Source organism: Nothobranchius furzeri, chromosome 5 (assembly GCF_043380555.1).
Source record: "Nothobranchius furzeri strain GRZ-AD chromosome 5, NfurGRZ-RIMD1, whole genome shotgun sequence".
Classification (NCBI taxonomy): domain Eukaryota; kingdom Metazoa; phylum Chordata; class Actinopteri; order Cyprinodontiformes; family Nothobranchiidae; genus Nothobranchius; species Nothobranchius furzeri.
In genome coordinates, this window is record NC_091745.1 from 82,969,042 (window position 1) to 82,995,117 (window position 26,076).

General features: G+C 44.4%; 1 protein-coding gene across 2 annotated transcripts; it reads left to right on the top strand.

The window, feature by feature from the left end:
- Nucleotides 1–20,744: 20,744 nt before the first annotated feature.
- malsu1 (mitochondrial assembly of ribosomal large subunit 1) lies at nt 20,745–25,135 on the top strand. 2 transcript variants are annotated; one of them, XM_015976767.3, is made up of 4 exons: nt 20,745–21,138; nt 23,240–23,406; nt 23,489–23,570; nt 23,666–25,135. In XM_015976767.3, exons 1-4 carry the CDS (start codon nt 20,871–20,873, stop codon nt 23,818–23,820), a joined length of 672 nt encoding a protein of 223 aa, XP_015832253.1. In that variant the 5' UTR covers nt 20,745–20,870; the 3' UTR covers nt 23,821–25,135. The 2 variants fall into 2 exon arrangements, with proteins under 2 accessions (XP_015832253.1, XP_015832252.1); XM_015976766.3 differs by having other exon boundaries at nt 20,751–21,138; nt 23,240–23,415.
- Nucleotides 25,136–26,076: the final 941 nt, after the last annotated feature.

Below are 26,076 nucleotides of genomic sequence, written 5' to 3' on the forward strand. Positions count from 1 at the left end.
TCAGCCAATCATGAAGAGCTTAAAAGTACACACACCAATGGTGGGCACCCTCGTGGGTATATAAATGGAGCGACTCTACTGTTCGCCTCCAGTGGCTCTTGGTCCTATCAGAACTAGTGGGGCCATTGGCTTAAGGGCTGCGACTAGACTCATAGAACCTGGGGTTACAATACGTAACCAACGTTCAATTTTGTCTCGTCTTAGCCCTTAAGCTAGCTGCTATTGGAATAATGCGCAGCTGGATGGGTTTACGCCACACTGGTTAGCTCAACTGAATGGACACATCCAACATTTCTCTTCTTAGAGAGGGTCGCTCAGCCTCAGCCTAAGGGCCTAGAAGGCTGAGGCAGCCAGAAAGAAGAGTGGGGTTCCCACTAAAATGATCATCCACAAGAGGATGAATTTAATGATCCATTGATGTAAACACCAGCTCATATATGAGGGGTGATAAGATAATAAGGAGCCCGGGGTGACAAGAGGGCAATAGATTGAATGGGACCCGTTATGAGGGGAACATCGGTAGTGATTGTGAACATATCCATCTGGATATGTATTATTGTAGTAGGGCCGATGTGAGGCCGTAATGTTTTCACTCAACCTGTTGGGGTCCAAGCACTGAACGAGTGATGGATCCTGAAGAAACATCTCGTAAGTAATAACGAGTAAAGGAACATGGGGAAGCCCATGAAGCAGCTAGACAAATGTCTTCCATCGACACACCACTGTGGAGCACCATAGAAGAGGAAATCCCTCTGGCTGAGTGAGCCCTGAATGTCTCAGGGGGATCCTGCCCTGATGATGTATAAGCGAGTGAAATAGCGTCACATAGCCAGTGTGAAAGACGCTGGGTCGACAACGCTTGCCCAAGGTAAGAGTCTCTGTAGTGCACAAACAGGCTCTGTGAGCGACGAATCCCTGAAGTGCGTGACACATATCGTGCGAGCGTCCGCACTGGGCAGAGAAGGTGGGAAGCTGCCTCCTCATCAGAATTATGGGGAGGAGGAAAAAGTCCAGCCAATGAAATTGACCTGGATTTGAAGGAAGTATTAATGGTTTTGGGCACAAAGGCTGGGTTGGGGCATAAAACAGCCGCCCCGCCATCTTCCCGGATCCCGAGGCATGCAGGAGCCACTGAGAGGGCGGTTAGGTCGCTCACTCTCTTGACTGATGCCAGTGCCAGCAGCAAGGCAGTTTTGAGTGACAGGAACTTGAGTGAGACCTGGTCCAAGTGTTCAAATGAGGCTTCAGATGAGCCGTGCAGAACCACCGTTAGGTCCCACTGGGGAAATAGTGGGCGGGACACAGATCTGTTCCTTCTAACACCTTTTAGAAAACGTTTTGTGAGGGGATGATAGAAAACAGATCTATCTCCAAAACCTTGGTAACAGGATGAGATAGCTGCAGCATATGTTTTAATAGTGCTGAATGTGAGGCCCCTGTCCATCAGTATCTGCAGAAATGAAAGGACATCCGCCAGTTTTTTCGGTACTACGAAGTAGTGGGAGTAGAACCCGAGTGTTCTTGCCTGCGAGGAACTTGGGAAATGGCCTTTTTGGACAGAAGTTCCTGCAGCTCCCACTCTAGGGCCTGAGATTGTTCCTGTGATGTGAATTCTGTCTCCACGATCCCGTTGAAGGGAGGAGGAGCGAACTGAAAATGGTGTGTGACCGTAATGAATGGTGTCCGACATCAATTTGCTCATGTGACAAAGGCGGCGCCATTCTTGTGCGCGTTCCGACAGCATACGTGTGTTTGAGGTCACGTGATCTGAGGACTGGGTTTGTGCCCTTACCGCCGTCGCTCGCACCAGAGGAGAACTGGGAGCGACCCGTGGAGGGCTGCGCCCAAAAGGGCGAGTGTGAAACAGCTGGAAGAGGCTGATTCGCAATGCGGAGCGTGGTGTCCAAAGAAAAAGAACGATTGGGAGCCGGGCCCGTGCACGGGGATGATGAAGTGCCAGCAGATGGAGCCGCGCATTGTAACACCGCGCGTGGTCGCGATTGCGTCATGACATCCCGTCCCACCCTACGTTAAGGGGGGAACGAGGTGTGTTGGGCCTGGCTGGAAGCTAGGGCCGGCACGCAAATGGAACGCACCTTTACAGCCGGTGGTGGGCGTGTCATGTGATTGACTGCGTGAACATGCAGGTGTTTCGCAGTGCTTGGTGTGGGGAACATGTGTGAGGATTCGGCAGAAGATTCTGCAGAGGAATGTAGGATTTTGTTCTCAAAGTAACGTTGTTTGGGTTTTATTTCAAAAACAACATCAGCCACAGAGTTAACATTACAATTATTAACACACACATTCCCCCAACGAGTCATTTTCTTGGTTGCTTTCGGCGAGGTTCTTGTGACTGAGAAGGCCAGGATGATGTCTGCTGGTTCTTTCGGAACCGTTGGTTGTCAGATTTCTGGTCCCGCTGAGGTGGAGCCGAAGCAGGAGGCCGGCCCCGAGGGGCGGGCGGTGCAGCTGGGCGTTTGCAATTTCCCCGCTTGCCCCGGTGTTCGTCCCATCCCCTGGAGGAGCGGCTGGAGTGAGAGGTGGACCGGGGGTGGACCATGTCTTGCACCGTGGCTGACAGTTCAGCTGTCTTTTGAACTCTTTCGATGGCATTTCTAAGATTGGGACCAAACAGAACGTCAGAGGTGATGGGGTCTTCCAGCATTTCTCTGTGCAGGTGTTCGGGAATGGAGGGCAGGGCCTTGAGCCACAAGGTCCACTGGATAAGGGTCCGCCAGGCAGCAATGCGAGCAGATCCGGTGAGTACAGCAGCGCACAGATTGAGAATGGCATCAGCAGTCTTGCTGATGATGTATTTTAACTAGTCCGGAGCGTCGAGCTCTTCCACCATTTTAGAGACGCCAAAGGCAAGAAGGGCAATGTTATTTCCTACAGCGCCAGTCTGGAAAGCGCACTGGTGTGCGCGATCGGTGAGCTGTGCTAGGAGCTGGTCATGTTTGGAAGCGGGAACTGCTCGCTGGCCAGCGAGGTGGTTCTTGGCGCCATACAGGGAGGCCAGGTCTGGCTCCAGTGGAGGAATAGTTGGACAGCCCTGGTCGGAGAAGCCCTCGACTTTGGTTATGGGTGCATATGTGGAGACTGGTGCTTTGAGCTTAGCAGGCTCGGAGAAGGCGGTAGACCAGCAGCTCATGGCAGCGGGGAAGAGTGGCCAGATGGGGTCTGGACAGTGGGTTTGTGTAGCCCCAAAACTTCCTGCCAAATCATCTGCTTCAGGCGGAGCCAGTTCTGGGACAGCTAGCCCCTTGTGGACCGCAGCCACGGAGATGATGGCAGGTAGCTCCTGGAGCAATGCTCTGACTGCTGGCAGGGAGGAGCGTGAAGGTACTGGAGCAGAGGAACCTGCTGAGGGAGGCTCATTGACCTTTGTGTTTTCCAAGAGGGAAGAATGGCTATGGCAGCCAGCCTCCTCGTATTCTTCAAGGTCGTAGTCATCTTCCAGTCGGTTGGAGCCAGCCGGCTCCTGACCGACATTGAAGAACTGTAAGGCTTTGTCCAGTGAGTATGTCTCAGCCACCGGAAATTGCTCGTCGGCAGCGGGGGTGAAGTACTCGACCCGGCGGATTTTCTCAGCTACGGGCAGAGCGGCACAAAACAGGCACGAGGCCTGAGGGGTCAAGGCCAAGGCATGAGGCCTGAGGGGTCAGGGCCAGGCCAGCATGGTGAGCCCCGAGACAGACCTCACATCTTGTGTGAAGGTCGCCGCTGGAGATGGAGCCCGTCTGGCAGGCTGGGCAGGTCCTGACGTCGCTGGACATGGTTGGTGAGGATAATTTGCTCTTGGATAATGCTCTTTAATGATAGCTCTTAAGCTTGGCTTGAAGAGATAGCGGAGGAGAACAGTGGAGTCGCTCCACTTATATACCCACGGGGGTGCCCACCATTGGTGGGTGTACATTTAAGCTTTTCATGATTGGCTGATGCTGAGATCACCCTTCCAATAGCAGCTAGCTTACGGGCTAAGACTAGACTAAATAGAACGGAGACTCCCCGTTAATGACACACTTCTGGTTTTAGTGGAAAAAGGTCAATGGGGCTAAAAACGCCATTTTCTAATTCCGCTTGTTTTGTGCCGTGGATTTCACATATCCTGAAGTAAATACAAAATAAGTGAAACCTACAGAAGATACTTTCAAGAAGACATCTATATCTATATCTTCGGCGATTCGGCATGCGTTTTCATTTTTATGCTGACGACTGTCAGATCTACCTCCCCCTTACGTGGGGGGTCGATGGGTCAATATCAAAGCTTGTAGATGCCTTAGAGGATGTGCGCTCCTGGATGGCTACAAACTTTTTACATCTGAATGAAGCTAAGACTGAAGTAATTGTACTTAGCCCTGGCATGTCTACACGTCCATGCTGTGAATCTGGGCCCTTTAGCATCTAATATGAAGACCACCATCCAAAATTTGGGAGTGCAACTGGACTCAACCCTTAAATTTGACGCACAAATCAACCAGGTTGTGCGATCGTCTTTTTTTTACTTACGCCGACTAGCCAGAATTAAGCCCCTGCTGTCCAGAGTACATCTAGAGACTGTCACACATGCTTTTGTTCTTTCAAGGCTCGACTACTGCAATGCACTGTATGCCGGCCTTAGTCAGGGTGCGGTAGCACGCTTGCAGTTAGTACAAAACTCAGCCGCTAGGTTCGTGACAGGCACTAGGCGCAGGGAGCATATCACCCCCGTGTTGGCATCCCTTCATTGGCTGTCTGTGCAATACAGGGCAAAATTCAAGGTCTTGGTACTGGCACACAAGGCCTTACAAGGAACTGCTCCAGCATATCTTGGCAACCTTTTGCATAAACATGCCCCCTCGCTGGAACTTTGCTCAGCCGGCAGGGAGCTGTTGATCGTTCCACGCACTAAGTGCAGGTCACGGGGGGACCGTGCATTCTCGGTGTTGGCACCTGCACTTTGGAACCAGTTGCCTTTGGTGGTGCGTCAGTCACCCTCATTGGGGTTTTTTAAGACTCGCCTTAAGACCCTTTTTTTTTGTCAAGACATTCCAGGATTAGCAAATTTTACCCGGTTTCGATGCCCTGGCCTCTTAATCTTTTTCAGGATTTTATTTTTTGCTTTTACTCTCCTCTTTTAATTGATTTTATGTTGGTTTTACGATTGTCATTGTAGGAGCCAATATTGTTGTACTGAATTGTTGTACTGAATGTACTGAAACAGGTGAGGCAATTGCATTCCCATCTATGAATGCAGGTAAAGGGAGTGTGAGTGTGCAGGAGTGTGAGTGTGCAGGAGTATGTGGGTGTGGTAATATGATAAACACGCACACCAAGGGTAACTCACACAGGAACGCACGAGAAAAACGCTGATCATCCAACACCTTTCAGCTGTGCTGAACTGCGCTAAACACGTTCCCAACGGGAAGTACAGATACCGAGGTGCATCATGGGTAATGTAGTCTAAACTGTGTTCACAAACCTTATTCTTCTGTAAAGCGGACTTTTAACAGCCGCCCCTGTATTTGTATGGATACAAATACACACAAGCTAAAGTCATTCTATTGCAGAACAGTATCATCTAAGTCCTCAGGGACTTTGGGGAGTCCCACTAGCTTAGTCACCGGGCGAACATAGAGACTGTCTTTGACCTTGACTTCGGCAGCTCGAACAACACCATCAGTCCCTGGAAAAACTTGGGAAATGGTACCCACAGGCCAGAGGCCTCTAGGCAGATTAGAGTCAACAATCATAACAGCTTGTCCCACGGTCATGTTGTCAGTGGACTTCCTCCATTTCTGTCGGAGTTGCAGTCCTGGGAGGTAGTTCTGTATGAACCGTTTCCAGAAGTGGTCACTGATGACCTGGCTGTGTATCCATCTTCTGGTCGAAAGAGTGCCTGAGGGGCCGTAGACTGCCTGGGGTAGTGTCGAATCACGCCGCCCCATCAAGAGAAGATTTGGTGTGATGGGATCTGGGTCGGCTATGTCAGCCGATGCATAGCCAAGTGGTTTTGAGTTCAAAATGCCCTCAACCTCTATGAGAGCTGTGAGTAGGACTTCTTCTGCCACAACTTGGTCCTTCAGGACTACTTGCAGAGCTGACTTCACTGCTCTGATTTCCCTTTCCCAGGCTCCTCCGAAATGAGGCGAGTGTGGGGGATTGAAACAGAAGTTGATAGCCTGCGTGGCTAGTTGCTGCTTGAGGTCAGGCTCCATGTTTTCAAACGCTGCTTGGAGTTCTCTATGACCACCTCTGAAATTGGTTCCTTGATCAGACCACATCTCGTATGGCTTTCCTCTGCGTGCGATAAATCTGCGTAATGACATAAGGAAGGAATCGGTGTCAAGACTAGGGAGGAGATCGAGATGCACACATCTGGTTGTAAGACACTTGTAGATAATTCCCCAGCGTTTCTCTCTTCTATGACCTATCTTTATTGTGTATTGCCCGAAACAGTCTACGCCCGTTGACCAGAACGGGGGTTTATAGAGTCTCATCCGTGAGGAAGGTAAATCAGCCATCTTGGGTGTAGAAGGTGTGGCGCGCCATCTCCTACAGTCCACACACTGGTGCTGGTGTTTCTTAATGGCTTGACGTCCTCTGAGAATCCAATAGGTGCGCCTTATCTCCGCAAATAGCCTCTCTGCACCTGGGTGAAGGAGCTGGTCATCATGAGTCCTTATGATGAGCTTGGTCAGGGGATGTTCAGCTGCTAATACGATGGGATGAATACTGTCTGGATCTAAGTCTGCGGCTTGACGAAGGCGGCCTCCGACTCTGATGAGACCAGTAAGACTGTCATATTCAGGGGACAGCGTGCTAAGACGGCTGTCTGAGCGGACTGGGCGACTGGTCTGGAGGGCTTTGGTCTCCTCTGCGAAGCTGTCGGTCTGAGCTGAGCAGAGCAGCATGGTCTTGGTTTCCAGTCGCTCCGCGACTGTAATAGGAGTGTCGGCCGCCCCGTGTAGGGTCCGGTACATAGCAGCAATCAGCTTATCTAGTGAGGCATACTGCGTTGGATCCGGCAAGGTTGGGGATACAGAAGCGTGCCCACAGAATGCAGTCCTCCTGAGCTCTGCTTCATTGCTGGCTGGAAACTCTGTTGGCAGCTTAGGCCAAGTGTCAGCGGCTTGTAATAGGAAAGGTGGACCATGTGACCAACGATTGGGGGCTGTTAGGTCAGCGAGATGTTTCCCTCTGGTGATGTCATCAGCAGGATTGAGCTCAGAGGTCACATATCGCCACTGTTCAGGAGATGTCAGCTCCTGTATTGCACAGATTCGAGTCCCCACAAATACCTTATAGCGACAGGAACTAGATTGGATCCACTGCAGCACCGTGGTAGAGTCTGTCCACAGGTAAATCGACTGTATGGGAACAGTAAGCTCTGTCTGGAGTAATCTGGCCAATTGGGCTCCTGTGAGTGCTGCGCAAAGCTCCAACCGGGGCATTGACACCTGCTTGCGTGGGGCCACTCTGGAGCGAGCCATCAGGAATGATGTGATGATGGGCCGTTGCCGCTCGATTACCCTGAGATAAGCCACAGCCCCATAAGCCTTTTCCGATGCGTCACAGAATACGTGAGCTTCGTATGTCACATTGCTGGAGTTATGAGGAGGAGCGTAGCAACGGGGAATGGTGACATGCTGAAGGTGTGACAGTTCGCCTTCCCACTCAAGCCAGGACTGAAGTAGATTCCCTTCGATGGGCTCATCCCACCCTCTTTCTGTGCTCCACAGGGCCTGTACAGTCAGCTTGGCCCTTGTAGTGTAGGGACAAATATAACCTAGTGGGTCATACTGGGTAGCTAGTACCTTGTACACATTGCGCAGCGTGACCGTGGAGTAGGTGATAGGGCGGTGCTTATATCCCAGGACATCTGTCGGACAGTGCCAGCTAAGTCCTAAAGTTGACTCTTGTGAGTCGAGACCTTTGAAGTTCAGCCAAAGTTCACAGCTCTCTGATCGAGCTGAAGCGGGCAGGTGAGCAACTACTTCGGGCACGTTGCTCGCCCACTGTCGTATATCAAATCCTCCCTGAATGAGTAAATCTCTCATCCGGTCGATGAGCTGTTTTGCTTCTTCTGGGTTGAACAGAGACTGTAAACAATTATCCACGTAGAAGGCTGTGTGGACTGAGTCACAGATGTCTTTGTGGGTTTCTTTGTGCTCCCTAGCATGTCTCTGTAGGGCGAACGTAGCACAGCAGGGGCTACATGTCGTTCCGAAGGGCAAAACTCTCCACTCATATATGTCTGGGGGCCGATCCGTTTCACAACCCCTCCACAGAAACCGTAGCAGGGGACAATCCTCTGGGAGCAGCCGAACCTGATGAAACATGGCTTTGATATCTCCACTCACGGCTACAGGGTGTTGACGGAAGCGGAGTAATACCCCCAGCAGAGTGGGCCCCATGGGAGGTCCTGGTAAGAGGCAGCGGTTCAGGACGGACCCCTGAAACTCAAACGAACAGTTGAAGACCACTCTAGCCTTATTGTTGTGATGTACTATGTGGTGCGGTACATACCATGACTCAGAAGAGCTATGTGTCTCATCTGGGCTCAGCTTAGCAACATAGCCAGACTCTACTAACCTGTGGATCTCCTGGTTGTATGTATGGGTCAGATCAGGGTTCCTGGCCAGCTTATGTTCAGTAGATCTGAGGAGGCCCTTTACTGCTACAGGGGAGACACACAGACGTGGAAAGTCTCTTCTTCTCAGTAGAGGAGTGGCATATCTCTCGACACCATCTACTGGGACTCTGAGGGTCTTTGTTTCCAACGTAGCCACTACCTCTCTGTCCTCCTTTGACCGTGTGACCTCCTTCTCTGTCCTATAGGGGGGAACATCTAGTTGCCACAAACGCTTTACATCTTGATGCAGGGCCTCTGCAGGAGAAAGACACATGTTCAGGCACTGCAGCTCCCCCTCAGATGTAGGCATACTACTGGCTGGCCCCTGGATGGCCCATCCGAGCTTGGTGCAGACAGCTACTGGCCCTTTAGATGACCCCCTAAGGACAGGACGGACAGGGGTGATGAGATGAGCATTATCTGAGCCAAGTAGCACCAAAGGTTGGACCTGGTTAAATCCTTTGATCTGGACTTTCTGCAAGTGAAGATACTTCTTCTTCAGCTGTTCAGCTGGACATGACTGAGTAGCTAGACTCAGCTGGTCGGCTGTGAATGCATGTGTTACTTTGTACCTCACTTTGGGCTTAGCTCTCGGTGACACCTGAAATGAGACAAAGCCTCCCTTCATCTGGATTACATCTCGACGGATAGTTCGCAGTGCGAGTGTTGCTTCCTCCTGCTCCAAACCTAGAGATTCAACTGCCGCAGGAAGCACAACAGTCTTTTCTGAGCCGTCATCAAGCACAGCAAATGTGTCCAGAGATTTGCCACCATGATGTAGTTGAATTGGTACTACTTTAAGCATGACTCGACCTGAGTGACTTGAATAGTCTAGGTAAACCATACTAGTACTCACAGTTAGTATGTTAGGGTCCCGCTTCTTGGCCTCAACCAGGTCATGGAGCACAGACAAATGCTGGTCACCACAGGTGCTGCACGGCTTCTTTAGAGTACACTGCTCTGGAGAATGTTTACGGCCACAGCGCCAGCATTTGGCCTTCTCAGTAATCCAGGTAGCCATAGCTTTGAGGTCTAGCCCTTTAAATCCATCACAGCCATTCAGATAATGCTCTGTCCCTTCACAGTATGGACAATAAGGTTTGAACTTCTGTCTCTTCTTAGGTTGGACTGTCGGATTGGGAGCTGTAGATCCTCCCCCTGGTCTTAGCTTGGCTTGGGCTGGATTTGGGCCGTAGTAGATGGAAGCAGATTTGCTGTGTGACTTGGGCCCTGCTAAGGCTTTGAGTAGGTTCTTCTCTGGGCGTGGCCTGTCAGAGGGCATGTGAGAGGCTTGTCTGGATAGCTGAAGGACTTGGGATTTCCGTTCAAGCCATTCTGAGAAGTCGTACATATTGTATGTTCGGCTGCTGCCAGTGCGGATGATCCCCCGGGTAATACAGTACTCGATGAAGCTGTCTCTGTAGTTCAGGGGGAGTTTGGTAAGCAGTCTGTCCACATGTGAACCACAATGAAGCTCACTGGCTGCTACTTCATCCATGGTACTGAGAAGCCCGACCAGGCTGGACACGGACAGGGACAGGTCCTCAATAGCTTGAGAGTCTCCTGTTCTAATAGGGGGGCAGTTCAATATAGTGCTAAGCTCACTTTGGACTAACTGCCTTGGCTGTCCATACCTCTGCTCTAGCGCCCTCATTGCACTAGTATAGGGAGTGCGGTCGTGGATGTAGCGCTTGGCTACCTGTAGGGCGCTGGGATACTCTAGATGATCTAATAGGACCTGAAACTTGTAATCTTCTCCCAGATGAGAATGTGGCCCTAAGGTGCTGTCCAGCCCTTTCTTTAATAAGGCGAAGTCACTCTCTCTGCCCGTCCTGAAGACCACCAGCCTAGGCTTTGGAATACCATATGAAGATGCCACCATCATCTCCATCAGGTTTGGTAGAGGCGCTCTGGCTGATTCAGATGTGGCAACCCGTGGATTATATTGTCCAGCAGAGGAAGATGATGAATAGTCACTTCCTGACGGGTCGGGAACGTGGTGGTTGCCAGCTGGATCAGGCAAAGCTTCAGGATGCAATATGTTGGATACAGGGTGCTGAGCGTCTGCCCACTGTGATGGCTGGGTCACAGGTTCTGGTGGACGTGGAAGTTGGTAGGTCGGATCAGCAGGACGCGGTGGTTACTGCAAGTACACATGATTAGCTGGAGGTCTGGCTTGGAAGACGGGAGCAGCTGGATGTAACGTCTGCTGCAGACTCACTGGATCCCCAGCCTGTGATAGCTGCTGTACTGCATGATAAGCACGTTGTCTTGGCTGATTAGCTGAGGCTGCGTGATGTGATATCTGCACCTGGCCTGGCCGGTTTATAAGGAGATGATGTTCCGATCTCTGGTACACGAAGGGTGTAGCGGTGCATCGGCCAAGTCTCCTGAGTGGCGTTGATGCAGCTACATAAGTGGCAGGCTGCAGCACTGGCTGAGTGTAAAAACTCACTTTACGAGGAGGTGATGGAGCAGATGCCTTCACTGGCGTCAGCATGTTCGCAGGTGTTGTGGTGTCCTGCTCTGGTACAGGTAGTGGCTCTATGGTGCGATGTATCACCTCACTGCTAGGTTGTGAAGCTTGCTCCAAACGCTCCACCCGCTTCAGTAATGTTCCATGAGTGTCCTCCATAGACGCTTGAAGGTGATTCATGGTTTGGAGGACACTGTTCCATGCGGATTCCATCCTCTGCCATCTCCCTTCCTCTTCATTGTCAGAGCTACTGGAACTACTTGGAGCTCTAGATGGGTTGGGTGGCTCAGTTAGGTTGTGCTCATAGTCCACCAGATATCCCGGGAGTTTCCTCTCCCGTTTTGGACGGGGGCTACTCGATGCACCTCCATCCTGAGGGTTTTCCATCTCATGAACTCAGCCAAGGCAAATCCGGCTTGAAGGACCACTTGTACTGAATGTTTGCACTGATTGCCGATCACGCTTCAACTGAGTTGTCCTCGGTCAGAAGGATTGGCACTCCACAGTGATGTAGTCCAAGTAGTTTTATTAAAGAGGTAGCAGATGACATCAACAGGTGAGGCAATTGCATTCCCATCTATGAATGCAGGTAAAGGGAGTGTGAGTGTGCAGGAGTATGTGGGTGTGGTAATATGATAAACACGCACACCAAGGGTAACTCACACAGGAACGCACGAGAAAAACGCTGATCATCCAACACCTTTCAGCTGTGCTGAACTGCGCTAAACACGTTCCCAACGGGAAGTACAGATACCGAGGTGCATCATGGGTAATGTAGTCTAAACTGTGTTCACAAACATTCTTCTGAAAAGCGGACTTTTAACAATTGTTTTGGTTTAGATTATACTATGGTCTAAGTTTATTTTGATAATGTTTTATGTACATTTCAGTTTATTGCACTGTGGTTTGTATTTCCTTTGACCACTGGTGGCACTGCAGAGCCTATAAAGGTGTTGAGGTGGCAGTGCACTGGCGTTTTGTGGGTGACGGGAGGTCACACGGTTTTTACCGCTTCGTTTGATTTCATATACCACATCTAATTTGCCGTTATAATTTTCATCATTTACATAAACCTTGATAAGAAATAGCCATTCTGGACCCTGCATAACTGTGATCGTCAACATATTCAGTAAATGGGACAATAAACCCAAACCCGCTTTCTGCCTGGACAATATTGTTGAAGCGAGTCATTGCCTCCACCCGCACCCGAGGGTGACTAAAAGTGGGACTTGATAGTCACTACAGTTATATTTTATTCTGACGGTTTTATGTTTTCATTGTGTTGTGTTCAGCACCTTGGGCATCTGCATTGGTCGCAGAAGGGGCTTTATAAATAAATGAAATGAAATGAAAATGAAATGACTAAGCAATACATCTGAACTACAACGGCTAAAGCTAAGCTACCAGTTTGCCTTTCTGATCACGACTATGACCTGGAGGCAATCAGAAGCATGTGAAGAGGAAGAACAGAAGAGACGGAAATGCAAGAAAAAATGGCTAAAACTCTGGGTGACCACACTCCAGTCCCAAGCCCAAATCTGAAGAGAAAAGACAGAAGGCTGAAGGTAAACAAGTAAGCAACAAAGATGTAAATGAGACACTAGCCGTTATGCAACAAATGGAGGACAGATTTGACACTCTGGACAAAAACCTGAAGGCTTTTGAAAGTCACGTTGAGGAAAACACAAAAGCGACAAAAGATAATAAGGAAGGAATTGAAAACTGGAAACACAGATGGAGTCTCTGATGAAGAAAAATAAAGATTTGGGAAAAACCTCTGGAGAGGGCTCTATCAGAGGAAATGGGGCCTGAAACTACTGGGACTGGCTGAGAAAGAAAAAGCAAATGCACGTGAAACAATGATTGGAATTGTAACAAGAGTCATTCCTGCGTTTGTGGATAAACTTCAAACCATGGTTGATACGGGACATCGGCTGGGGAAAAAAGACAATGCTGTGACTAACAAGATTTCAAGACCGATTATCATCCAGTTCAGCATGAGGATGGCAAGGGATGAAGTATGGAGGATGTCCTAAGAGGCCAGAGTCTGCAAGGAGCTGCACATGAAATTCAAAGAGGACTTTTCCAAAGAAGATCGTGAAGCCCGAATGAAGCTGTCGCTAAAAGAACTGGAGGCTTGGAACAATGGCAGTTGAGCATTTCTGAAGGAAGGGTATGCTGTAATAGATGGGAAAAGGGTTGGCCCATAGGTTATAACAATAAGGGTCATACAGAAAAGGAGTACGCCCTGTCTTAGATCAGTATAGGTTATAGGTGGTTCAGTCTGGTTTAAAATAAAAAAGTTGGGTTTCACTTAAAACAACATGCTTCGAGTACTGGAGGTTGAGGTATTCTGGACATGATGCTCATACATTGTTTTCTTTTTAGTGCTTTAGGAAAGTGTAATTTTTTTTCTTTACTATATGTTGGTTCCGATCAGTTCTTTATTCAGTTCATCGTTAAATGGAAGGCAAATGAAGGAAATAAGGCAAATGTAATGTTCATGCAAGAAACTCATTCTAGCAAAGAGGATGAAAAGTTCTGGAAGCAACAATGAGAAGATGTCATCTTTTACTCACATGGGACCTCTCATTCAGCAGGAGTTATGATTTTGTTCAACAGATTCCCTGGAAAGGTTATCCAAATAAAAGTGATGACGCGGGTCATTGGCTCATACTGATTAAAGAATTATTTGAACAGAAACTCATTCTTGCATTTGTGTATAACAATATGACTCAAAACAGAAACATGATGACAAACTTAAGTCAGTTCATTGGAGAGTGGAGAGTTACTGACTACATAATAGCAGGAGGTGATTTTAACCTGGCTCCTAATTCAGCCACAGAGAGGGCAGCAACCAGAGCATGAGAGTAGGGGGCATTATTAGTGTGTCAAATAATTTGATAGATTATTAGAGGATGTCAGATCAGAACGTTATGAAACATACTTGGTTTAGCCCAGGAAACAAAAACCTCTGTTCAAGGCTACATGTCTCAGACAATAATTACCTTTGTAACCAAGTGTGAAACTCAAACATCCCCACCAACAGGTCATTGTTTAGTAAATATAGCGTTAGCAACAGTTAAACAACAAAGGACAGGAAACTAGTGGAAGTTTATTAATAACTTATTACAAAACAAAGATTTTTGTAAGGAAGTCAAACTCATAAGTGTAGAAATGAGTAATACGATAATGTCAAATATAAGTAAGTGGGAATGGTTCGAGTACAGAGTGAAACACTTAGCTATAGAAACAGGAAAAAAAATGTCAACCCTGCAGACGTAAACAGACAGCTAGAACAAATACATTTGCTTTGTGGTAAGCCTGATATGAATGAGGAAGAGACCAAAATAGTAGACTCATCACCAAAGGAACTAGATGAGATTTACATGGAGAAACAAACACAGAATGTGGAGCAGCAACTCACATCTGGAAATGCTCGTAAGGCATGGCAGGGCCTGAACATCATGATGGGAAGAGACCCTGAGATCCCGCAAGACAACTGCCATGACTCCATCTCGTTGGCAGAACAGATGGCGTTCGCCCTCTTTCCCCCCCCCCCCCCCCCCCACCCACCCACCCACAGCCTCACTGAACCAGCGCTAACAATCAGCGAGGAGGAGGTCACCACCATCCTGCGCTGCATCAACCCATACAAGAGCTCTGGCCCTGATGGGCTCTGTGGCAGGGTTCTTAAAGAATGCTCCACCCAGCTAGGTGGGGTACTCACCAGACTCTTCCAGCTCCTTCTGGACTTTGGCTGTGTTCCAGAGCAATGGAAAGAATCTGTGATAATTCCGATCCCCAAGAAAGCTCATGCAAAAGAACTGGGGGACTTTAGACCTGTGGCCCTTATATCAGTTGGAAAGGGTAGTGGGAGGACACTTGACAAAATTCATCTCGGACCAGCTGGATCCCCTACAATCTGCTTACAAGGCAAGACGTGGTGTAGAGGATGCAAGTCTCACACTTCTAAATGCTGTCACTAAACACATGGACTCTACACAACCATACACAAGAATCTTATTCATGGATTTTTCTTCAGACACCAGCCTTTTGCTGGAACAGCTTTCAGATCTCCATCTCCACACAACGCTGCTTTTATGGATCAACAACTTTTTGAAAGTCAGGCCACAACAAGTGTTTTTAAGAGGATTTAAATCCACAATAAGTGTCATCAGCATTGGACTGCCACAAGGCAGTGTTTTGTCTCCAGTGCTATTCTCAGTCTACACAAACAACATCCGGTGCCATTGTGAGAGAATGGCCCTGTATAAGTATGCAGACGACATGGCGCTGGTGGCATCAGTGAAGACATCGGAGGACCTGTCTAAATATCAGCAGGCGGTCAGCAATCTGGTCCAGACACTTGGAGACTTTCACCTGGGGCTGAATATCTCAAAAACTAAAGAAATGTGCTGTGGGGCAGCCAGTGAGGCAGACACGTCCCTGTTCAAACCCCTCAGCATACAGGGTCAGCCTGTGGAGCAGGTTCAGTCATTCTGGTATCTGGGAACAGAAATTGATGACCACCTGTCCTTTGCTAATCACAGCAACGGTGTCTACAAGAAAGCGCTGCAAAGACTCCACCTGCTGAGGAAGCTAAGAGCACTCAATGTGAACAAGGACATCCTAACAATTGTATATAAATCACTGAATCCATTCTAACTTTAAACATTACAGCTTGGTATAACTTTCTTACAGTTAAAAACAAAACACAACTCTCTCGCATTGTTACATTAGGCAGCAAAATTACAGGCTCACCCCAGATCCCACTTTCTGTTCTTCACGAGTGAGCGGCACACAGGAAGGCTACCCCGATCAGTGCAGACTCAACCCATCCATTGAACCCACATTTTCAGCTACTTCCATCAGGAAGGAGGTACAGAGTTCCATTGGCCAAGAAAGGTGTCTATAAGAAATCATTTGTTCCCACCGCAGTTACAATTTTGAATTCTTAAAGTTTAATTTTTCTTTACGATGATAACATTTTAATACCTTTTAATTGTCTTTTATATATTTGTGTGAATGCGATATGGATTGTATTGTAGGGTGAGCCATGTCAAAGGCGAATTTCTGCCTCAATTCGAGGTGGACAATAAAGTTTATCTAGCTATCTAAAGGAGCTTTGTGAGATCTAAAGATGAATGGCTTAAGCAAGGAGAGAATAATTCATCATATTTTTACAGCCTTGAGAAACAAGCACAAGCTAAGAGAAAAACAACTAAATGTAATAAAAATGACACTATCATTAAGGACTCAGGTCACATAATGAAAGAAATCAGCAAAAACTCATAAGGAGGACTTTTGACAAAGTAAAAGGTCACATAGAGAAGTTTAACGGAGATGATAAATTGCTGCTAGAAGAAGATTTGACCATAGAAGAAATAGAAATCTCACTAAAACAATTGAAAAAGGGGAAGTCACCTGGAATGGATCGACTAACAAAAGAATTTTGGCATGATGATAAAAATGTATTATTTCAGGCCTTTCTGGATTGTATAAATAGTCTCCAACAATGAAAACCGGTTTGATAACTCTGTTGCCAAAACCAAACAAAGATTTAGATTTGTTAGACAACCTACAACACTTCTATGTAATGACTATAAGTTAATAACTCCAACATGCCAATAGGATAAAAAATGTTTTAGCAAAAATAACTGATGAGTGTCAGTCGGCTTTCATTAAAGGAAGATGTACACACAATAACACAAGATTAGTAAAAGAGATGATAGATTACCGGTCATAGAATCAGAAAGTTTTATTTTATTTGTTGATTTTTTTCTAAGCGTTTAACTCAATAGAACACAAAGTTCTACTTTGATCTCTTGAGAACTTTGGATTTGTTGACAAATTTTGTAAAGTAATCAAAACGTTTTATAATCAAACATACAGTTATGTTTCTCTCAACCAAGGCATAACACAGAATAGATGTCTCCTGTGGAGTCTGACAGGGTTCTCCGATTTCTCCCAAAAGGCATACCTCACTGTGAACTAAGTCAATGTCGAGGGAGCGAACATTTTAGGATTAGTCGGTTTGCGGACGATACCATCATTTTTTGAAAGGATAAATCAAAACTTGAAAAAGCTTTAAATGTAATTTTGATATTTTCTAAGGCAGGCTTGTGTCTGAATCTTTAAAAAAAAAAAAAAATCCTGTTTAAAAATGTCCAAATATTTAATTTCTGTTTTTACAGGAATTTAGCTCATTTCATTTTCAGGATATCAAAATTAGAGAGTCGACAAGTTTGAAAGAAAAAATAGACGATATGACAAAATCTTTTAATCATCGGATTACACGAGATATCACTATTTTTGGTCGTCACTGATTATCAAAATCAGAAGTATCTCGAGAATTGTTTACCCAACTTATTCTTTATATATCAGTCCACAAAATATGAAAAGGTTAACTCTATTATATATCAGTTCATTTAGCACAACAGAGCACATATTAAAAATATATTAAGAAGTCCCAATTGGTGACCGATTACGATATGGGTGATATTAAGTCGGTCGATTTGTGGTGTGTTCAAGATAAATTGGCTAAACACTTTTCTGCTAAGCCCTGATTCACTGTGGTTTCATGTTCCTAAAAATTATTTTTTTAAATTGGGAGGTTTGGACTTTCTCCTTAAATGTGACTTTGATGTTCTGGAATTGCCAGAATATCACAAACAAGCATTAAATTATTGGAAGATGTTGTTCACTCATTACTTTACACCCCATGGCTCCACCTTGTGGAACAATAGAACAGTTACAATTAATAGGAAGTCATTCATTGAGAAGTGGTATGAAAAAAACATCATTTCATCACATATTTACTGGATGAGCAGGGTCAGTTTCTAAATATAAATGACTTCAATGATAAATTTGTTATTCAAAGCTCATTTAGAGAATTTAACAAGGCGTGTAGAGAAATCCCTTCTCCACTATTAAAATGTATACATTATTTATGTTATTCAAAAGGGTGAATTAATCTACCTAATTTATATATAAACCAGATTCCTTTTATAGAAAATAAATGTAATGATAAAGTTTTAAGTAGGAAATTTAAAACTAATTTATTTAATGACTTCAACAATAATACAAACATAAGAGGTTGGAACATTAGGATAAGAAATGGTAAAAATGGTAAATGGCCTGTATCTGATATAGCGCCTTCTAGAGTCCTGGAACCCCCCAAGGCGCTTTACAACACAATCAGTCATTCACCCATTCACACACACATTCACACACTGGTGGGGATGAGCTACGATGTAGCCACAGCTGCCCTGGGGTGCACTGACAGAGGCGAGGCTGCCGAGCACTGGCGCCACCAGTCCCTCCGACCAAGAAGTAATAAAGTTTTGACGTGGCCTATTCCTCCCTAAATTAAAGAAATGCAGATTAACAACATTATATTACCCAGCAGCAGCAACACTTCAAAAAAGATTTGGATTTGAGGGGGAGCCATGTGGATTTGGTTTACAAGATGGGGAGAGCACTGAACATCTTTTCTACACTTGTCCAATAGTGACCAGCTTCTGGCGGGATAGTGGGTTAAGTTAAGTTGAATCAGTGACCAAAGAGCAGGTTTTGTATGGAAAAGAGTTTGCAGAGGGAGGTTTCCATTGTAAGGTTGTGATCCTTGTGCTTAAATGTCACATTCATTCTATGGAGAAAGAAAAAGCCATCCTTTAATTTAGTGCTGTGCAATCTGAAGTCCTTACTGACATCGCTGAAAGCTTTGGGAGACACAAACAAAGAAGCAGGGACATGGACAATTATTTAATTTTTTTTAATGGAATGTATGTTTGTCTTGTTTATGCTTTATTTTGTTTTTATTGGTTGTGGCCTGTTATGTTTTGATTTATGTTCTCCCAACGAGAGTTTGTATTTCTTCAATTGTAAATAAGGTTAACAAAATGCGCATCACCAAAGTGACGTCATTGAACAAGACACGGAGGAAAAAAGAGGGACGATGGCTGAAAATTCTGCAAACTTCAAATCCTTCCACCAGAAATCTGCTCCGAGAGAGGAGATTGTGTGGTGACGTCATATATGCGACGTACCAATGTCTGACGTTATGCTGATTATAAACTTTTACAAACTGATAATTCTCAAAGTATGCGACAGGCATGGTCGGATCACACATCGTTACTTTAAATTTAAATTGACGCACAGTATATGTCCGATCCAGGGCGTAAGGCAAAGCGGATTAGAAAATGGCCGTGTTCGAGATGAGCCAGTTCTGCGCAGATTTGATCACCGGTGATTGGCGAGCAGTGCATGCCGGTTAGATTTGTGTCCGACTTGACGCCGACTTGCTCTGACGTCATGCCTACGTAGGCAACGATAAACTTGTGAGATCAAGGCGGCCGCAGATTTTGGAGCAAGGCGCTGCAGTTGCTCTCCACCGCCTGCAAAACCTAGAGGATGACGGGAAATGCCTGGCTCTCACCTGATCTAAGATCTGATTGGTTCATATTTTGATCCAAACATCCAGTGGTAGAACATGAAATGTTAGTTGGTCACATGTTTTCTGTAAATCATGTTATGTTGATGATGACAACTAAGCCATAAAGAGGAATGTGTTTTGTTTTCTTTTGTCACGTTTCCTATGAGCACACTGAAGCTACAGCTGATAACCTTTACTTATTATTACAGTCAGGTCTTCATATACAATACAGTATATGATATCCACAAGCACGTGAGGATGTGTTTCAGCTGCTAACAGGCACCAGAATTAAAATAAATAATTAAACAAGTATGAACTCTAACGGGATATCTTCAGCCATCGTCACCCCCGAGCTACACATCTAGGGAAATTCGTCTGACTTAAATGTCGGCTTTCAGCCACTCCCCCTGCTGCGTCCGTCTGCTCTTGTCTGTTTTCCAGGCGCGGCGCAGCTCAACTCGAGCACGGCCAATAACTCTTTGTCCTTTCCTGACATCAGCAGCAATGCCTTTTCTGAGGTTCAGAAATTTTTTGTCCCCAATAAAGTTAAAGAAATACACTTGAAAATCTTACATAGATATTATCCGTGTAATGAATCTATTAATAGATTTAGACCTGATGTGTCCCCTTTATGTTCCTTTTGCGAAACAGGTGTTGAGTCTCTTACTCATTTGTTTTATGGTTGTCCTTTAGTTGTGCAGTTTTGGAATCAATTGACTTCATTAGGTTGGGATTCTCATAAAATATTGATTACTTTTAATGAAAGTATGGTCTTATTCTTAAACGTTAAATGTAACAAGGAAGTTAACGATATAATAACATTGCTGTGTCTGTTGGGTAAATTTCACATTCATAAAGTCAGATTTCTACAGGCTATACCAAATGTAACTTTATTTTATATTGATCTTAATTTTTTTATGACTCTGTACGTAGAATTAGTAAAAACAAAAAAGCTGTGAAAATATGCAACTTGATGAATTCTATTATGCCCCATATTATAAGGTAATGTATTAGTGGAATTTTATATTATTTTATTTTATTTGTATAATTATTTATGTTTATTTTTATTAACAGTTTTTCTCTTTCTTCTCTGTTTGTCAATTTATCACACCCTGTACATCGATGTTGTTTTGTCAATATGTTATGTCTTGTCTGCTGCAAATGTGTCAATAAAGATTGTTAAAAAAAACTCTTTGTCCTTCCGGGGGGACCCATGAGCCGACCGGAAAGGGAGGGGAAGGACACGACCAACTTCCTGTTTGTAGCTCTTGATACCAAAACCCTACCGACTCGTGGCTTTAGCTAGTCCAGGGAGTTGTTTTTCCCGCCCGGCCCACTAAATCATGAATATTCTCGATCGTTCCAGAGTATTGTTGTCATCAGTTTGTAGACGTGGTTTATTAGAACAAACAGGTGCTTTTAGACGTGTCGGTGTTTTATCAGCGGCGCGTGGCTTTAGCCGCGCGGTCAGGTTGGCTTCATGTCAACAACACTCGTCTTCCCTCAGTTATCAGGTCAGCCCAGAGAGATGCTTCTGCGATGGAAACAGACACTCGGATAATCAAGGGATGTTTAAGGAGGAAGCGGCTGGAATCAGCGATAATAGTAACCGTAAGTTATATAAAAATACCGCAAAGTTAAAACCATCCAGAAAGACAGTCTTACCACGGACTTCCCTCTGGAAATACTTTACGAAAAAGTCATGTTAAAAATATTATCTTCCTTTTTGCGTGTTGGAATGCAACTGCTGAGCAATTAGACTTATTATCGGTAAATAATAGCAACATAATTTATCTTTTTAAACTTCAGTCTTTAAATATTATTTTCATTTAAAAAGTTTAGGTGTAGAGGACTTTACTGCCTTCTATTTTAAGTATAGTTATGCTATTAGGGCTGCCACCATCGACTATTGAAATGGTCAACTAATCCCAGTTTTGTTGATGATTAGTTGACTAATTGTATCATTAATAAAAGTTTAGCTTATTGCTTCCGGATGCTCTAATATACCATCATTAGCTTCTAGTTAAAAGTGTGATCAGCCTTTATCTAACAATAAAGACAAGATGATAGCTTATTAAAACACTTTAAATGAGCTTTTTAACCTATTAATACAAATGCTACACATTCTAATGTGACTAAATGAAACAAAAAATAAAAGTCTTGTGCTCACTAATTCCAGCTCAAACTCTCGTGTTTGGTTTTGTAAGAAACTTGTCCTTTGAAGAGGAGGAACTCTTTATTTTTTGACACTGACGATAAAATAAATCATTAGCGTTGGTAACATTAGAGCAAATACTTTTTTTTTCTTTATTTCATTTTTCATTTATTGACATTAAAATAAAAATACTGAAAAAAATGACTACAAGCCAAAATGAAAAAGGGGACAGAAAGAAGAAAAACGTATGTTATCTGTTAACTAAAATAACATTAATACAAAAAAAATTGAACAATATAGTTCCTGGACTGGTTGGACCACACAATCTAAACCCATGAATCGGAAAAAAGAGAGAAAACGAGTTACACAGAGAGAAACATAAAGTTATAGACCTCTATACATACATATACACACAAATGAATACACAGACTTGTTTCCTCTTTTTTTTTCATCCCCCCAACCCCGTTCCCTCACACATTTATGTAACGGATCTATATAAGTTAATCATTTCATTTTTTATCTCTTTTTTTGAAAGTCAATATTGTTTTTGCATTCTTGATTTCAGTGTTTAATTTATTCCACAATTTAACTCCATATATTATGGACACACAATGTTCCTTTACGAGTATCCGATGTCTAGGTATGTTAAATAGTTCATGTCCTTTTAAATCATATTTGCTATGTCTTTTTGTAAATCTTTTGATTAATCCTGCAGGTGCTTTCCTTTTGTTTGCATTATAGATTAATTTTAAAATATTGTAGTCCACCAGATCATAGAATTTTAGTGTTTTTAATTTAATAAATAATGGATTGGATGGATCTCTGTAGTTGCTCCTTGTGATTATTCTTATTGCTTTTTTCTGTAAGATGTAAATGGAATGTGTGTAAGTTTTATATGTTGTTCCCCAGATTTCAATGCAGTAGTTCAGGTACGGTATGATCAGTGGTATGATCATACTTGAATTAAGTGTTGTAAAGGTATTAAAATTACCAGGACTACTGTTGTTGCTATGCTCACGAATACAAGTCTGTTGATGTTAGCAGCTAACAAGAGGTAATTAGTTTACAGAGGCGAGTCTTTGTACTCCGCCATGACGCACTTCCTTTTAATGGTGCTCGTGCATCACCGATGTGTCCTCGTGAAAGGAGAGCTTCACTTTGCAGGTTTTGCACTCTACGTCCTCTCTCGTCTTTGTAAAATGCTCCCCAACTTTTAAGCTACGTTGCCTACTCGCCGTGATGTCTTCTTTCTCTGGTGATCATTTATCATTCATCATTTAGTTTGTCGACATCATCGGGACGACTAATTGTTGCAGCACTGTATACAGTCAATATGTAAATACAAAATAAACATAAAGACAAAAGTTTTCCTCTTAAAGCTGAAACTAGTAAACATTAACATGTTGTTATTAAAGGACCACAAACTGATTTCACTTGTGATCAGAGGGCTCCTGTTATCATAGTTTATACTATAAACATCAAATAATAGGATTTTTAATGAAAACACATGAATAACTCCTAAAGGCGAAAGTAACATTAAAGTTTATTTTTTCCCAGGACCTGCTGAAGCTTTCACCCTGGACCTCCTGGTGTCTCTACTGCGTCAGGAAAATGCCATCGACCTCTGCGTGATTCAAGTCCCGAACCACGTCAGCTATACAGAGTACTTTCTTGTTGTCAGCGGTTTATCACCAAGACACATCCGTGCGATGGCTTTTTACGCTGTCAGAGTGGTAACTAATGTCCCCTCACCCTCTGTTAAAGTCGTGTGTTTTTGTTTTAACTGTAAGGATGCTCTTCCTTTAGTACAAGTTTTTGAAGAAAGATAAAGATCCAAATGCGAAGATTGAAGGAAAAGATACAGATGACTGGATATGTATCGACTTTGGTACGTTGGTCTATAAAATCCCATCTTCACCATTAAACCTGTTTATGTAAACTAATGTCATCCTTTATACTTGCATCTTTTGTACATTTTCTCAGGTAATATGGTTGTTCATCTGATGCTGCCAGGAACTAGACAACGGTATGAACTGGAGAAACTCTGGACTCTCCGTGCTTTTGATGAGCAGCTGAGAAAAATCCCAGCAGAGACGCTCCCAGAGGACTTCATACTGGATGTTGAACTCACAAAGTGACCCCACTTTTAAGCTGCGCCTAGATATGAGGTCATCTAATACTTTTGTTGCTAGCAGTAAACACCCATAAAGAACACCCATGTAAAGTGCTCCTCTTTAATACATCTAGCATGCTTCCTGGAAGATTTAGTCTAAAAGTGCAGGTTAACTTCATAAAAGCGCTTTATCGTCGCTGGTGCAGTTACAGGTTTGCAAATAAAATATTTCTTGGAGAAAAAAGGGTGAGGGGGTCACCAATACAACCACTTCCAAACAGGGTGATTACTTTTACAGGACGAGAGATGTTGTCCAAAGAATTGCTGATGACTTCACCGAGCACTGAGAGACGGTAACAGACAAGCAAACACCTAAGCACTTCACCAGGGCTGCCAAGTCTCACCACTGAGCCCCCCTCCCCCATGAACAAAGGAGGGATGCAACACAAGGCAGACACACAGACACACCTGAGCTTTGGTAAAAGTTGGCAGCCCTGGGTAAATGGTCTGTTCCTGTTTAGCGCCTTCTAGAGTTCTACAACTCCCCAAGGCGCTGTACAATACAGCCGTCATTCACCTATTCTCACACACACACTACTAGCTACTTAGCCACAGGTACCCTGGGGCACACTGACCACCACCAGTAGGCAAGGAGGGTTAAGTGCCTTGCCCAAGAACACGACAGCTAAAGACTGGGCAGTGGTTGAACCTGCAACCCTCCAATTACAGGGAACTTCCCACCATCGCCTGACAATCATGTTATATTTCAACGTGCCCCTCTCGCGTCTTTGGCATCCATGATGATGCAAAAAATAGTCTCCAGTTTTTATTGAGAGGAAAACCGAATGTGTAAAAAGATTCATGACATTAGCTAAAATTCAACGAAGCAGGACGTATTTGTTCAGAGCCTGTTAGGAACTGGTGTTTCATTTCTTTTTGCCAGCTTACAGCATCCCAAAATGGACGGATTGACTCAACTCTAGGTGTTCCAAACTAGCATCTGCATTAAGATCACTCTGACTCAGATATGTGGAAATGTTTGTTTACAGGTAGATTTTCAATTAAAGCTGTACAAACAAACTAGGGAGTAAGCTAACTAAATGTTAGCTTGATCGTAAAATCGATAATTGCATTTGAACTTTTAGAAAAAGTGTATCTGGTTCTGAAATAATGTGAAAGCTGAGAAGATGACGCTTCATTTCTGACCCTACAGGTCTCACAGCTCATTTGTTTCAGTGTCATCCTGTTGTGGAAACTCATTGCACACATCAAGCATTTGGACTAGAAAACAGCTAAAACTGCCGTTTCCTCTTGTCAAATTAAACATGAACACTATTCTACTGAAATGTCCCGTTCAGTTTTTGCCTCGGTCTCATTTACACAAGTATCTTACCTACTGTTATTGGCTGTTATGGGAGTCCACTCTGATGGAGTGGATTATGAAGGAAAAGGAGATTCGTGTCCAAACAGCAGAGTACCAGTCTCCATGATTAAAAAAGCTCAACAGATAATTTCTTAGCTGCCATTTTTCTGCATTTGTGCAAAAACCAAACATGCAAGTGAAAGCGTTTCATCCTGTACTTGCAATAACAATCCAATAATACTATGGTGCATAGTACGACCGCGGTGGTCTGGTATTACACAAAGAAAAGAGCAAGTTAATTAGCAGCTGTTATTGCTCCCTAAATGTGCAACTATCAAAGAATGAATCATCCATCTCCAGCTAAGGCGCTCAGTTTCACTCCTCAATTAGAAGGACCTCCTGTCATCCTTTTGATGAATTCCATAATAATAAAAACAAATGTCCTCCTGATGTCCACTTGTAACGTGCAGGAGAGTGGCAGCTGGCTAAAGATTTTTTATTTCTCTGGGTGAACATATTTACAGGCAGAGCACACCTGCAGTACTGAGACACATGGTGTGATGTTGACACCTGCTCTTTTGTCTGACGCACCTGCAGCCTGATTAACTAATGATGGGAAACAGACCTGTATAATCGACACGTCTTCTTGCAAGATTTAGGCTGAGTAAAAACGTCTGTTGTCATAACAACCCTCATAATTGCCAAGTGCAACAAAGTTAGATTAGCTGCTGAGATTAACATAAATCTTTTATTAGCACATTAAATATGTAACAGCTCAAACATCCTAAAACAAGGTACTGAAAATAAGCAAAGCAAACCGGTAATGACTGAACTGTGCATATGCATCCAAGTGAAATGCTCTGTAATAATAGTTGTAAAATGGCTAAACTTGGTTGTATGATTATTCCAAACTGTCAG